Here is a 16441-nt window from a genome sequence, read left to right as displayed (position 1 = left end):
AATACCTCGGACTTGTGTCTCAAGAAATAGACCCACACCTTCCTGGTATGGTCATCAATGAAAGTCACAAAATATAACTTTCTGCCAAGTGAAGAGACATTAGCTGGCCCCTAGACATCTGTATGAATCAACTCAAGCTTCCTAGCTTTCAGAGTTCGACCCATCTCCTGAAAACTCACCCTTCTCTGCTTTTCAAACATGCAATTCTTGCAGAAGTCAAAGTCCGTCAACTCTAACGGTTACCAGTGGAGTGAAGGACTTGTATTCCTTTCTCACTCATGTGACTAAGTCTGCGGTGCCAAACATTTGGATCCTCTTTGCCATTTGCCACAACATTAGACCCACACCTGTGTGCGGTCATGTAGAGAGTACCATCCTTGTCGCCTTTAACGACTATTAGAGAACCCTTAGAGACTTTCCAAGTATCCTTCATGAAGATTGTAACAAATCCTTCACTAGCCAATTGACCCACCGAAATCAAATTCTTCCTCAAATCCGGAACGTGTCAAACATCCCTTAATAACCATGTCCTATCTTTCAACATGACACGGACATCACCTTTGCCAACAATGGCACAAGATTGGTCATCACCAAGAAAAACATTTCCAAGGTCACCTTTGGTGTAGTTCACAAAGAACTCTCGATTTGAGGTTACATGGAATGATGTGCCAGAATCTAAAACCCAAGACTCCTTATTGTTCTCCATCGAACATATCAAAGCATCATCTTCCACTTCAACTACATTAGCTTCTTGATTCTTCTTGTAGTTATCATTCCTTGGTGCTTGGCATCGATTACTATAGTGGCCAGGCAAACCACAATTGTAACATATAATGATACTATCATCTCTAGGCTCATCACTAGGGGTATGCAAGTTCATTCTCCCCCTTTTATTTCTCGGTCTACCACAACCCTTGTGCATATGCATCCCTTCGCTCTCGATACTCAAAGCCGAACCCGATGTCGAGGTCCCATCCGAACTCCTTCGAATTTCCTCCGCTAGTATCATACTAACAACATCGTCGAATTTCAACTTATTCATTCCCGCCAAGCCACTAATAGCCGCAACCGTAGCCTTTCAACTTGGAGGCATTTGTCCTATTAACGCCAACCCTCTCACTTCATCACTAAATGTAATCTCAACCGACTCCAATTGGTCTTTCGTTTAGTTGAATTCATTTAAGTGGTCATTGTCGGAATCATTCTCGGACATTATCATGGAGAAGAGCTTAGTAATCAAATAGACCTTGTTCGCAGTCGAAGGTTGCTCATACATGCACATTAGTGCCTTTATGAGAGACGTCGCCATCTTCTCATTTTTAATATTGAAGGCCACAGACTTCGAGAGACTCAATCAGATTGTCGTCAATGCTTTTATATCTAGCAAATCCCATTCACTTTGCTCGCAACTCGCTGGCTTCTCTCCCATCAAAGGTTCATACAAATTCTTTTGATAGAGTATGTCCTCAATTTACATCCTCCAATAGCCGAAGTTTGTACCATCAAACTTCTCTATTTTGTAGCTTCCTTTATCGGTCGTCATGACTTCCACTGAACCAAAACAACGGTGGAGACTCTCTCAGAGGAATTTCTTCAAACACCTAGCCTTCTCTGCTAAAGGTGGAGTCTTTCCTCACACACCTTGTTCCAATGATTCAAACCGTGGCTCTGATACCACTTGTTGAGAGATTTCACTAGAAAGTCACACCTCAATCTAACTACTTTCTATCCCAAATGATTTCAACTTGGAGATCACACCAAGGAAATCACCCACCCAAGACTTTGGTAGTTATCACAACAAACTCAACAAAACAAAACCACTAGTTTATCATCACAATTCATAGCAACAATAAATATGGAAGTAAACAATGCAAAGAGACGCAAAGATTTAAAGTGGTTCGGTAAATGTTACCTACATCCACACAAGAGCCGAGTTTCCTTTATAGTAAAGATTGGAGAGTTTAAAAGAGGTAGCAAGAATCAAGAACAAGAGGCTTCACTCAAACCCTAGCTCAATAGAGCTCCCACAATACCCAAGAAATGAATCTCTCAAAAGTTATCTCAAAACCCTATTCTATTTCCTTTATATAGGTGCACATAGAAAATGGTGAGAAAATGGGCTTTGGGCCGAAATTTCGTAAAGCTGGCAAAATTTTGAAGAGCATGAGCGCGGGGTGCGCCCTGACCAAGGCATGGTCGAGCGCAAGGTGTGCTCCCTTCTTCGCTGACTTCTAGTAAGTTGAGCGCAGGGTGCGCCTCCTCCTCCAAACTGAAAGTCGAGATCGCGGCATCGAACACCGGAGCAAAGCTAGACGGTTCCACAAACCTAACATAAACTTCAATGCAATAGATTCCAATATTCAACAGGGTTATATTTCTATTATACAAATTCTATGTTTCGGGTTCTTGCCAAAAAAACAAGAAAATAAAATTTTGTTATTTGAGTAGCAATAAATGTTTTTAGGAAAAAAATGGAATTCTTATAAGACTATTGATTTTATTCTTGAAAAATTACGTACTGAATGTTACACCTATTTCTAAGGAAAAAACTCTCCGAATTCAGATTTATTTGGACAAGCGTTAAATGAATTACGAGCATATTCCACAAGGCATTAGATGTCATTAAGCAATTATTATTTTAGTTAATATGATTCTATGAGACTATGACCAAGAGAATTTCTAACGATTTATCCCTCAGATATTTCTAGTATGTAAATTTTCAAAAAAAAAATCAGCAATCTAAGAATGGTTATTCTGGAAAAAATGCTTAATTAAGTATGATTAAACTTATTACTCTGTTTCCTATATAAATTGAGGTTCATCAGGCCGGACGCTTGGTCCCCACAAACTGTCCACACACAAACACAAACACAAACACACACCTCATACAATGGTTGAGTTTATCAGTTGTAGTGGTTTTTCAATTATTGTTTGTGTTCTAAGTATTATCTATTCTTGTGTCTTTGCTGATGATAGACAGGTAGTTCATTTTTTTAATTCTTTTTCGTATAAGCACCTTACAATGTGTCTACATGTATGTCGTAGTGGTGGACAAATGATGATGATTGATTGTACTTACAGGTATATATTGCTTATATGGGATCACTTCCTAGGAGTGATTATTCACCTTCAGAACACCACCACAAAATTTTGCAAGAAGTTGTAAAAAACAGGTAGTCATAAAGTTTCATGTTTTTCTACTACACAAATCTATTCTCTTTTGTATGTAATTTATGAATAACTATGACTAGCTTCTGAGAATTTCTTTTGAGATTTCCGTAATCAGTTTCCTTGCACAGCTCACCATCAGAGTCAATAATTCGTAGCTACAAAAGGAGTTTTAATGGATTTGCGGCAAAACTTACTGAAAGCAAGAGACAAAAACTTGCGAGTTTGTAGCCAACTAGTACTTGTTTTAAGTACAATGGAAAAATATGTGTTGTTCACTTGTTTGTTGTACTTGGTACACATACAGGCATGGATGACATTGTATCAGTCTTCCCAAATAGAAAATATCAACTTCACACAACAAGATCTTGGGATTTCATGGGATTTCAAGGAGAATGTAGAGAGAGTTCCCATGGTAGAAAGTGATGTTATTGTGGGTGTTATTGACACTGGAATCTGGCCAGAAGCAGAGAGCTTTACTGATGAAGGTTTTGGTCCTCCCCCAAAGAAATGGAAAGGCGAATGTGCAGGAGGCAATAACTTCACGTGCAACAAGTAATTCTTTATTCAGTTAATTTTAATATCTTTTTTTTACTCGTAGTAATAAAACAAGGTAAGATATCAAAGAAATACAATGTGCTTTCTTTATTTTGTTACAAAAAGCGAAAAAAGAAATCTTTGTAGAGGATTTAGTCGGAAGGATTTAGCTAATTATATAATGTATTATCTAAATATTCCAATCAATAGCGGAATTAGGATTCAGTGAGGGGACCCTAACAAAAAGTCAATGTGAGAGTATACTTCAACTGTGATATACAGTTATACACACCTCACATGTGTTCCAATGCAAAATACTGATGAATGATATGCAGACTCACATGCTTTTTCGTCAGGATACCCTCCATTAATTAGCTCAGACTCCCTTTTATTTAGGGGTGGAATTTGAGCCGAGTAGCTCGGGTTCGGCTCGGGCTCAGCTCGGGCTTGGCTCGTTTAAGCTTGTTCGTTTAACTATGTGAGCCGAGTTCAAGCTCCATTTAAGACTCGGCTCGTTTACCTATTTGAGCCGAGGCGAGCCTGAGTAGCTCACGAGCCAGCTCAATAAATTAGTTGTGATACATTTTGCACAAGCCCACTCAAAGTAGTCCATTACCCAAGAGTCTAAGTCCGAGACCCAAGATATAAAATGGCAGTTTCTTTTTTCTAGGTTTCCAACTTCCACATTCAAGTCTCAGCCTCCATAACCTTTTCATCTTTTTCCCACTCACGTACTCAGTACTCTATCACTAAGACACTAACACTAGTATCAAGTCAGATACTTTTCTAGTTTCTTACTCAAATTACTAAGCCATCTTCCTTCGTTACTCATTTTACATTTTTTTTCCTTTTTAGATCCTTATTTAATTTTAAAAAGTATTGTTATGAATAATTTTTATTTCTTGTTCTTTAACTGATTTTTGCTACTATTACTTCACATAGCCTATTGATTTAAATGTTTGTTGCATACAATTTTTTTGGTAGGCATGTCTCATTTACAACCTCAGTTTGTACCCGACATAGATGGGTCGAATGTCACATTACCCCTCCAGTCTGAAAATATCCAAAGTGAAGTGACAGAAGTTCCAAATATAGGTAAACCAAAGAAGAGGCCCAGACCTAAGACGTCAAAAACTTGGACTGAATTTACTGTGGTGCTTTGAAAAAATGGGAAGTAAAAAGGATGCTCAATGTAATCACTGCAAGCAACCATTTTCTTATAAGAAAGGAGGGGCAACAAGTCATCTTACAAGGCATTTGGGTACATGCATTCCTCATGGTGCTGCTAAGAATGTCAAAGGCAAAGGTATGAAACAAGGTTTGTTGGCATTTGAATTTGGTGAAGGTAATTTACCTGCATATAGGTATGATAAGGATAAAGTAAAAGATATATTAGCAAAGGCTATTATTGCACATGAGTACCCTTTCATGATGGTTGAACATGAACTGTTTGTGTTGTTTTGTAAAGCTCTAAACCCTCGTTTTGATCCAGATTTCAAAACCCATTAGAGACTATTGCTTGAAAGTTTATGAAGTTGAAAAAGAAAAATTAAGATCGACATTTGCGTAGTATTGGAAAGATAGGTCTAACGTCAGATTTATGGACCTCAAACCAGACTGTAGGTTATATATGCCTTACAGGTTACTTTGTAGACTCCGAGTGGAAGCTCCAAAAGCGTGTGTTGAACTTTTGTTGCTTACCACCTCCCCACACTGGAGTTAACATAGCTGATGGCATTTTCAGTTGTCTTAGTGAATGGGGGATTGAAGATAAAGTATCCTCTATTACACTTGACAATGCCTCAGCAAATGATGCAGCGGTCACTTGCTTGAAAGAGAGTTTTGGGGATAGACTTTACTTTGGTGGTAAGGTATTTTATGTTAGGTGTTGCGCACACATTCTTAATCTTATGGTACGGGGATGGGTGAAGCAGATTAAAAAGTTGTAGAAAATATTCGTGAAACTGTGAAGTACGTCACAATGACCCCTTCACGTCTTCACAAATTTGATGAAATTGTGAAACAACTAAAGTTGCCAAGCAGCCAAGGGTTGACTCTTGATGTACCCACGAGATGGAACTCAACTTATTATATGTTGAGGAGTGCACTTATATTCAAGGATGTCTTTCCAAGGTACAAGGAAAGAGATCCTCATTACTGATACTTACCATCCGAGGAAGAATGGAAAAGAACTTGGATGTGTGTATGGAGTTTTGGAGATATTTGATGATGCGACACTTGCATTTTCGGGACAATGTTATCCAACATCAAATCTATTTTTTCCTGAAATTTGGAAAGTTAGGGAAATTTTGGATGTAATGTCTTTAGATTCTAGAGAATGGATGATATGTATGGTAGCTGCCATGAAAGAGAAATTTGACAAATATTGGAAAGAGTGTAGCTTATTGATGGCTATAGGTACTGCTTTGGATCCATGGAACAAACTTAAGTATATTGAATATGTTTTTAAGAAAATTTATCTTGAACAAGAAGCCAAGGATGAACTTGAAGTTGTTCGGAAAGCATTAGTAGCTCTTTATGAGGATTATGTCTCTAAAGAAGCAAGTACAACAAACAATGTTAGCAGTGAAAGTGGTGTTGGAGGTAGCAGGTCAAGTGGAAAAGCGAAGTCGAGAGATGAGTTTGAAATGTGGGCCACAGAAAATAATAGCACTCAATCTTTACTTAAATCTGAAATAGATGTGTATTTAGATGAAGGCATTTATGTTGGTGATGATGGGCAGCATATTGATATTTTGGATTGGTGGAAAGCAAACACTTTAAAGTTTCGTATCTTTTCGAAGATGGCTCGTGACATTCTTTCGATCCCGTGACTTCAGTTGCTTCTGAGAGTGCTTTTAGTGCAGCAAAAAGAGTCATTGATGATCATCAAAGCTCATTAAATGAGGACACAATAGAAGGTTTGATTTGTACTGGAGATTGGTTGTGCAATGAATTTGGGATTGGTAAATCAAATGTAAGTTCATTTTATTTGTTCAAGTTTACCATTATTAATATTTCTTTATGCATATATAAATGTGTTTATATAGTGTTGTGTTCTTTATAGGGTCAGATGTAATTTTCTTCCTGTTCATCATGTTCTTTTTCCTTGATATGGTAAGGTCTTACAGAATTTTCAATATTGTTTTTTTTAATTTCGATTTTGGTGCTAACTTATATCTTCACTGAAGTTGTTTTGGAGATTTTTGATTGTGTTAGCATGAAAAACTTTCTGAACTTTTGGCCTGTTAAGGTACATTTCATTTCTTTCTACTTCTTTCTTTCTTTTTTCTTCTTCTTCTTCTTCAGTTTTCCACTTCCTTTTCTTCTCCTCTTCTACTTCTCTACCTTTTTTTTAGGTGTAAGGCCGCACTGCCGCAGAGGACTAAAGCTTGAGATGTTCAAAATGTATTCAAGCAAAATGAAGTGGATCAAATGGCTTAAATGTGTCCAGTGTGGTTGTTGATAACAAATAACTTCTTATTTTGTAGTATGTACTGGACGATGCAGTTGTATGTAACCACCTTTTTTATATGTTTGGAATGAAATTTGAACCTTAATTTGTTCTATTTTAATTCGAACCTGGCATTCAATTGTAAAACAATTGCAGTTTTAAGATGAAGTATTGAAGTGATGAGATGACATGTCGGGTTCAAATTTAGTATACTAAACTGCAGTTTTACAATTTGCAGTTTTAAATGTGTCCAACAGCAGCTTTCTCATTTTTGGTTTATCCTGCACTAATCCTCACTTATGGAGGTCAAGGTGTTTTTCTGATAAAGAATCCAGATAAACTAAGTACCACGTTTTCTGATTCGTGCCTACTCATACTAAATGAGCTTGTAAAACTAAAACATGTCAGTTTCAAATTTAGTATACTAAATTTAGTTTTACAATTTGCAGTTTTAAATGTGTCCAGCCGCTCATATACTAAATGAGCTTTCCAAGCTCAAGCTCGGATTGGGCTCGTTTGGGTAACTGAACTTATTGAGCTTGAGCTGAGCTTTTCCTATACCAACTGAGCCGAGCTCAAGCTCAATTTGAAGCTCGAAACTTAACATGAGCCGAGCTTGAGCCTTCACTAAAATTTACCGAGCCGAACCCGAGCTCACCAATACTCGGCTCAATTAGCTCGAATTCCACCCCTACTTTTATTTGCCTACAGTGAAAGTGTGAAACACCTGCACTCTAAAGCCATTGTCATCTAAAACTTGTTCTTTTGTGCTTATTCATAATTTCATATAGAACGTGGACAGAGAAGCTAATTTATTGAACCGAATGATACCCCAATTACCCAATAGATAGAATTTGATTTGGAATGAATTTCATGTCATTGAATTGAGTCATCTGTAACCTTTATTTTCATCATTTGTAAAATCACCCTTTTAGCAAAAAACAGAAAAGAATTGAGTCATCTCTATTTATTAAATTGTGCTGAGAAGACTCTAGAACATAAATTTTGACTGCAAGTAATCACTGTTTCTCATGAACATCCTAAATTACAAATTTTTGTTTCAATAATAAAATTCAGTCAATAAGATTTAAATTTAATAATGTCTACAGCAAGATAGTTGGTGCTAGATTCTACCACGTGCCGTCTCCAATTGACAATTCAGGTGCAAGGGACTCCGATGGACATGGGACACATATAGCAGCAACTGCAGCAGGGAACCAAGTGGACAATGCTAGCTATTTTGGGCTAGCACAAGGCAACGCCAGAGGAGGGGTTCCATCGGCAAGGATTGCAGTGTATAAAGTCTGCTTTAAAGATGGATGTCAAGCAGTAGATATTATGGCGGCTTTTGACGATGCTATAAGTGATGGTGTCGATATTCTTTCTGTCTCACTTGGTGCAAAGGTAGCTTCTTCCTATCACGAGGATCCGATTGCCATTGGTGCATTCCACGCCATGCAAAAAGGTATCCTCACCTCAATTTCTGCTGGAAATGGTGGTCCAACACAACGAACAGTTGTTAGTGCTGCCCCATGGATGATTACTGTCACTGCTAGCACCATTGACCGAAAAATCATAAACAAGGTTGTCCTAGGGGACAGTACATTTCTTGTGGTGAGACCCCAAGCTCTTTTTTACTAATTAATGTTCGAAAATAATTTAAAAAGGTATCGAATTTTACAAGTTTTGATAATATGGGAACTAAATTTTTTTTTTCAGTCAAATTGGAGACCAAACTTTTTAATTTTTGCAATGTGGGAACGTGTAACATGACATTTAAAATTCTCACACGTTGTTTCACAATTCAAATTAATTTCTATGGTCATGAGATTGTAACATGGATATACTTTGATAAGAAAGTATATAATAATGTATGTAACTTATGAATTATGAAACACCATGTGAGAAATTTAGACTACATGTGTAATTAGTCCCCACATTGCAAAAATTAAAAAGTTTAGTCTCCAATTTGACCAAAAAAAAAAAGTTTGGTCTCCATACTATCAAAACTTGTAAAGTTCCATACCTTTTTTAATCCTTCCTAAAAAAATCTTTTATCTACAATTCTACGGTTCTATTTTTACTTGACTTTTTAAAAAACTGCCCTGCTTAAACGTTGCAGTCTGTTTAGTTAGCAAAAAAATATGGCCTGTTATGTTACATCTGTAGATAAATTACATCTAAGAGCATCTCTAGGTGGTGGTAGTATACTCTTCATATTTGAAGAATGCTACCACAAAAACTAGTCGCAAATTTCGACCAACTCTAGGTGGTCGCAAATTTTGACCGCAAAATTCATTATAGACCCCACCCTGCGCGACATTAGTACTGGCGTGCGTCAGTACCATTGTCCCGCGACAGTGATACTGGCATGCGCCAGTACTAATGTCGCGTGCTATGCCTAATAAAATGTCGCTCGACAGTCGGACTTTTGTCATTTCACAACTTTTTTTTCAACTTACTCTAGTTCTAATTCTAGTAAAAAAAATGAATTCCGACGACGAATACGTCTATAATAACCAAACACGATGGAGTGGTGACGGTGAGGAAGAAGAAAAAAGTGGTAATAGTGCATACATTTGGAAAAATCTCATTGGTGTTCTAGATGATGAACAAAACGAGAGGCCGGCGATCGATCTTTGTTCGATATCGACAAGTCGAGAGAAACGCGTGCATTGGACTTGGCTCTGAGGCCCGACCTAGTTACATTGCAAACTTATGAGCAGTACTATCATTATTGGTTTAGGGTATCTATTGGTCATTTGCTCCCAGCTGTGGGTCGTACAGGCAACATTCATACGGTTAGCAATTTGGGTGTCAGACATGAATTCCAGATTGGCCGGCCCGTCCCGACGCTTCAAAGATGGACTGTACACACATTTGTTCGGTACGCCCGGATCCCCCGGTCGAGTGGCCTTGGGTTTTCAGTTTGAGTGATCTAAGTGGCCAGACGATTTACCAGCCCATTCCTTCTATTGATGACACTCGCGTCGTACAGTTAGAGCCTGAACTTGGACATCTACCTCTGGTAATTATTTTTTTTGGTTTTGGTTTATTTTATTTTTGTTTATTATAAAAATGTCATAAATTATTAATGAATAATTATTTCAGGATGAGCTACGCATGAGATATAAGACATGCATACGTGTAAATGATGGCTTGCGCTTCTCGGTATTCGCCTACAGTGTTGAGAGAGAGAGACTTCTTTCCCAGGCTCATGTGGATTCTTAGTCACCAGAACCCTGAGCGGGAGCGAGAGCGAGAGCGGAAGCGGGAGCGTAAAGCGCCTAACTTGAGAAGCTCTGTGTTTCAAAATGCCTTGAGAGCGGCGTATATAACATATAAATAATATACATATTTGTAAAACAAAGTAGTAAAAAAAATTATTCAAACAAAGTAAAGCTTAGATAATCAAAATAAAAGGAAATATAGTTACAAAAAAAGAAAAAGAAAATAAACATATGAAAATAAACATATGAAATTTCTTAGTCCAGATTACTACCAACTCATTATCTTTAGTTCTTTATCATTTTTTTTAATATAGAATATCCAACTCCACTCTCTTCTCTCCTTCCTCTCTTTGTTTGCCAAGAACACAGTGCCAGAAGTCATGTAAACCAGTGAACACACACACGTTAAGTTTGATTTTTTTATCATCTCAACCCAAATACTACTCCTTTCAACTGAAACTTCTTGTAGATAGACCTAAAATAAATTATAATGTAGTTCTCAATCTTTTTTGTTGAAGGAAAGAGGCGATTTTCGTTGAGATTTCGGAGAGCGCGGTTGCAAAAATTGAGAGCGCAGTTTTGAAAATTTCAGAGCGCGGTTTTAAAAATCTCAGAGCGGGGTTTTATGGGGGATTGGCACTTAAACCGCGAGAGCGAGGATTTAGAGCGGGAGCGGTAGGCACTTCACACGGTTTGTGTGACTAAGTGTGGATTATGACGATTTGCAACGCTAGGTTGATGAGTTACAGGCTCAAATTGATCGCACAAGGGTGAGTTCATCACAGCATGGCCAGTCGGAGAGTTCAGCACAAGGACAGTCGAGGAGGAGTTCACGGCAGAGGAGGCGTATGTAGGAAGTGAGGACTTGATGATTTATAATATTATTTGGTGTATGACGATTATTATTATGTTGTGCGATTTAGAATTGTTCATTTGATCATTTTGATAAGTTCTAATTTACTTCCTTTGATTTAGCAAATGAATTACAATTTTTATTAATAGAATGACAACTAATACATGATTGCAAATACATAAAATAAAAATAAATAAATAAAAGACAACTATTACATACTACTAGAGTTACTCTAGTTATCAAGCCAGTCATCATTTTCTTCATCATTGGCTTCTTCGTCGTTGGAAGTTTCATTTGTACTACTTGATCCTGCCCTCTTTTCATATTTAGCTACAATTGCATCTTGTTTTAGCTCTAAAACCCTTCGCAAACGAGGATTGACTTTGTCGAGTGACATTGCCAACAACCTAGTCTCATTTTCCTCCTCTCTAACATGGAGTTTTTCTTGCTTCAAAATGAACTTTTTTTGTGTCTTCTCTTACTTCAATTTCATCATAATTTGAAATTGCTCATTTAGAATCTCTTCTTTATTTCTTCGACTTACTTTAAAAGCTTCAAGAAAGTCATCCATATTTTTAGCAGTGGATGCAACATTACCCTCGACAGTTGAAGCAACTTTCTTGTTCTTCTCAATATCTTTGCTCTGCTTCCTACCAACCGACCTCTCCAAAAAACCTTCTGTACTGTTAGGATCGTATTCTGAGTACAGTGAAGGTGAAGGGGTAAAGTAAGGCGTTGAAGGGGTTGGGGTTGAGGGTGAAGAATCAAAACCTTCAACATCTCCGGATTTTGCTTTCTTCTTTGGTCTTGGAACAAGCGTTTCGTTGCGTAACTGAGTTCTTTGCCACTTTGGCGTATTTTTTACTAGATTATAACAATCTTGCCATATCCATGGTTTCCCAATAGTAGCCACATAAGTTGTTGCCGCGTCTGAAAGCTACGTTTATTAAAAAAAAAATATCAATATCAAGTAGTATATAAAATGAAGTATAAATTAAACGAAGTATAAACGAATCTTACAATGTCTTCACGTCCCCACCCGCTTGGAGGTTATTCTTCAACCTTTCTTAGTATAGCATGATATTTGTTGAAGAACGGTAAAATAATCGACCAACGTTGTGAGACTCCTTTTCACTTACGGTTGTGGTCAAAACCTTGAATTTGATTCATCCTAGCCATAATTCGTTCCCAATAAATTTGTCCCGATTGATCATTACCTATTATAGGATCTTCTCCAATCTCAATCCATGCTTTAGTAAGAGCAATATTTTCTTCATTTGTCCAACTTGGACCTCTTCCTTGTTTTGGTTGTGACATTGAGAGTGTTGTGTGTGAAAATGAAGAAGGAGATGAGTGTAGATATATGGATGTAGAAATCCGGCCGTTTTTTGCCCGTTTTTTTTTCCGTTGGAGCACGCGACATTAGAATTAGAAGCGACGACAACAAGTCTGGCGCGGTGCCGGGTCAAAGTCAAAAAATTTGTGGGGCGACATTTGCAATGGCGTGTGACATTACCAATGTCGCGCCGCATCCGCATCCAAATTGCCAAATTTACGAACAAGAATGTGAACAAACAGGTGATGTGACCATAAATGCGACCACCTAGAGATGGTATTTCGAGAAATTCCGACGCATTTCTTCAAATTGGAAGGATGCGACCATGAATACGTCCACCTAGAGATGCTATAATTGTGTTTTTTTCAATCTATCTTCTTTTCGTTTTATTATTTTTTTTCGCTTGCTTTCCAAGTTTGTGAAATATCTAAACCACAATATATATGCCACAACATGTAAACGAGTTTGGATATATGATTTTCAGGGAAGGGCTATAAATGCCTTTGATATGATGAAGGAACTTCCTTTAGTAAACGTATCCTTGACCGGTCAAGCTGTTTCGAACTTTAGTTCTTGTGATAAACCCATTTCCAGGTAAAGCCTTCACTTGAGAAATTTTTCCAATCAGATACAACTCATTTTCAAGGAATTACGTTGCAGTCATTCCCACTTTGTCTCAGGCTATGTGGTGAAAACCATTTACAAGTAGCTATTTCGATAGAAGGGAAGATTGTACTTTACGATGGTGACACCGACGGAGAAGCAGCTTTACAGCATAAGGCAGCTGGGATGATTGTGCAAGTGGAGAAAGAAGAAGATTTTTGTAGGAACTACGTCTTGCCAGCATCAGTTTTGAAACGTAATGACGCGAAAAGAATCAATTCCTACATAACTGACACAGAGTAAGAATCTATAAATCCCGAAAGTAAGCAACATTTTGAAGTAAATTCTGTTCGAGCCTGCAAAAAGTCAAGTTTAGCTAACACGGTGAATTTTGATAGACATTGTTGAAATGATGATTTTCTTACTGTACCTTCAGCAAACATTTAGAGTGATTGCATCTATTTTTCACCGTTTCTGACGATTAAGTTAACAGAAACCCCGTGGCAATAATTATAAAGAGCGAGGACTTGAGAGATTCAAGCGCGCCCATGGTTGTTCCATTTTCCTCCCGTGGACCTAATCCTATTACGGATAACATTCTCAAGGCAAGTGTTTTTTTCTTATTTTTTGGTTATTTGCTTCATTCTTTTTATTTGTAACACTTTTGATTACTCATTACAATTACCTTTCGTTTTCTTTCTTTGGTTACCTCTTTCCATTTTTTTAACTTGGGCAATTCTTCGTTCTAAAATGTTTTACAGCCAGATATTACTTCCCCTGGAGTAGACATCTTTGCAGCATGGTCACCTGAAGCTCCACCAACAGTTGTTGATGGTGATCATAGGTCCGTTAAATATAACATCATCTCTGGGACTTCTATGTCATGTCCTCATGTTTCTGGTGCAGCTGCTTATGTTAAAACTTTTCACCCTGATTGGTCACCTTCCGCAATTAAGTCCGCCCTTATGACCACTGGTACTTCAATTTCCAACTTGCTTGTCGGTTTCATTTAAAACATATTTTAGCTTTACATACATTGGTACCTGATGTTACACATTTCAGTTAATTATTTTACTAAATAAGGAGTTTATAGTAACTAACTAGTTTTTTGTGGTCTTTGTAGCTTTCCCCCTAAATTCATCAACTAACCCAGATGCAGAGTTTGGTTACGGTGCTGGCCATATTGATCCTGTGAAGGCCATAAATCCTGGTTTAGTGTATGATGCAACTGAAGGTGACTACATTAACCTTCTATGCAGCATAGGGTATACTCCAGATCAGATAAAAGCCATATCTGGTGGTGAGAGTGTTTGTCCTATGAACTTCAGTGGATCCCCGAAGGATCTCAACTACCCTTCCATAATATCTGTTGAGGCCAGTGCTAACTTTTCGAGGAGTGTTACTAATGTTGGAGTGGCAATTTCAACTTATAAGGCAACCATCGTCTCTCCTTCCAACTTGAAGATTGATGTCAGCCACAACATTCTGGCCTTCAAGTCCACAAATGAGAAGCTATCTTTTGTCGTGACGGTTTCGGGGACATCATTGGAAGATTCTCACATTTACTCCACATCATTGGTTTGGTCAGATGGTGTTCACAATGTAAGAAGTCCAATTGTTGTGTACCATAAAAACCACTGATTGGTATAAGAAGCATGTACAAATAAGTTTGTTCTGATTGTAGTTCTCATGTATGTTTCTAAGGGTGGAATTTGAGCCGAGGGCTCGGAGCTTGGCTTGGGCTTGGCTCGAGCTCGCTCGTTTACTATATGAGCCGAGCTCGAGCTCAAATTAAAGCTCGTGTAACAAATGAGCTTGATGAAGCTCGGCTCGTTTAGCTCAAATAACATATTTATTGTGTAAAATAACCGAGGGCTCGGAGCTCGGCTTGGGCTTGGCTCGTTTAAGCTCGGCTCAAGCTCACTTGTTTAACTATATGAGCCGAGCTCGAGCTCAATTTAAAGCTCGTGTAATTAGCGAGCCGAGCTTGAGCATGGTAAAGCTCGGCTTTGTTTAGCTCGAATTCCACCCTTATATGTTTCGAATAGCTTGTGTTCACTCACTTTGTCTTTGGTGCTTTCAAAACGGACTGAATGTAACATGTTATGGGCGAAACCATTGAATTTAGAATATGAACTATGAATTAATTAATTAAACATAATGATCTCTTAATTGCTGAAATTGTTATAGGGTGTCAAAGCTTTCCTACTTACAAGCTCGTTGTGGACAAAGCCATCTTTTACTTCCAAAACGGTAAGAATACTCATTCCGATACGCAGATAGAGAATGTTTTTTGAAAGTAGATATATAGTTCCGGACCAGAGCAGAGTAGGATCTGAAACCTGTGGCACTGAAGGATCCTAAAGCGTGATTGCGACCAAACAAGACACAAATGGCTGTTTCCAGCATTGACAGGGAACATACTATCGGTGTCGCCATCTGCATCGACCAAAGTGTGAGGCAAATCACCGTCATACGACAGTGTGAGCAGCTCGGTCGTTTCAGCACTGTTGTAATCGTAAGAGTATATCGTCTGATTATAATGTGAGAAGTGAGAACAGCAATCGCAACCTTGGTGCTCTAGAATAACGATCCTACTGATTGTCTCATTGTGCCCGTGATCAAGAATGTGACACACCAAATCTGGACGAGCTTGAGTGGTGCGTCAGGAAATTATAAACGTTTCTAGAGGGATTGCTGGACTGAGAAAGGAATCCTCCACCCAGTATGTGTTTAACTGGCTGCTGGGATTATCCTTGATCCTGAGATTCTTATCGGTGCGTAAATGACACACCATCGGTACACCACGCACCCTCCTCCCATATGACTTTTACCACAATCTCTCCTTGTTTCTTGTTGCATTCTCATTCAATTAAAATTCTCTCCTAGTGTTAAATCAAGCAATAGTGTGACCCCTAAATTTCATAGGTTTATTAGAAGAGTCGCGACGGGATGAGAGAGAGATTATCCGTTGGAAGAAGCGGTTGGTAACCAAAATATTACACAATTACCCTTCAAGTAAAAAATTATGAGGTTGCGATTTCGTTTGGAATGAATCACACCGCGCTATCTGTTTTCTTTCTTACTAGATTTTGGACCCGGGCATACGCCCGGGATCTATTAAATATTTTGTGTGCTGAAAAGGCTTTACAAAATGTCTCACACAAATTTTTGAATCAGAATATATTTTTATTGAAAATAAACCGAAATACGTTAATGAAGCGGTGATTATAATGCATAAATCTTGGAAACTAAGGGAT

At 38.1% G+C, this 16441-nt stretch overlaps 1 protein-coding gene across 1 annotated transcript; it reads left to right on the top strand.

Annotated features, from left to right (window-relative positions):
• The first annotated feature begins 2870 nt into the window (after positions 1-2870).
• On the top strand, positions 2871-16128 carry LOC147486545 (subtilisin-like protease SBT4.9). The gene is given in 12 exon segments (XM_086573431.1): positions 2871-2980; positions 3082-3173; positions 3300-3391; positions 3476-3554; positions 3556-3723; positions 8269-8773; positions 13063-13172; positions 13259-13480; positions 13675-13786; positions 13943-14156; positions 14305-14783; positions 15372-16128. Coding segments are annotated over 12 exon segments (2256 nt in total). The 5' UTR covers positions 2871-2890; the 3' UTR covers positions 15465-16128.
• The last annotated feature ends 313 nt before the right edge of the window (positions 16129-16441 follow it).

This window comes from Coptis chinensis, chromosome 7 (assembly GCF_015680905.1).
Source record: "Coptis chinensis isolate HL-2020 chromosome 7, ASM1568090v1, whole genome shotgun sequence".
NCBI lineage: Eukaryota > Viridiplantae > Streptophyta > Magnoliopsida > Ranunculales > Ranunculaceae > Coptis > Coptis chinensis.
Note: the sequence above shows the minus strand (reverse complement) of the source record. Positions and strands in the feature narration are given on the sequence as shown.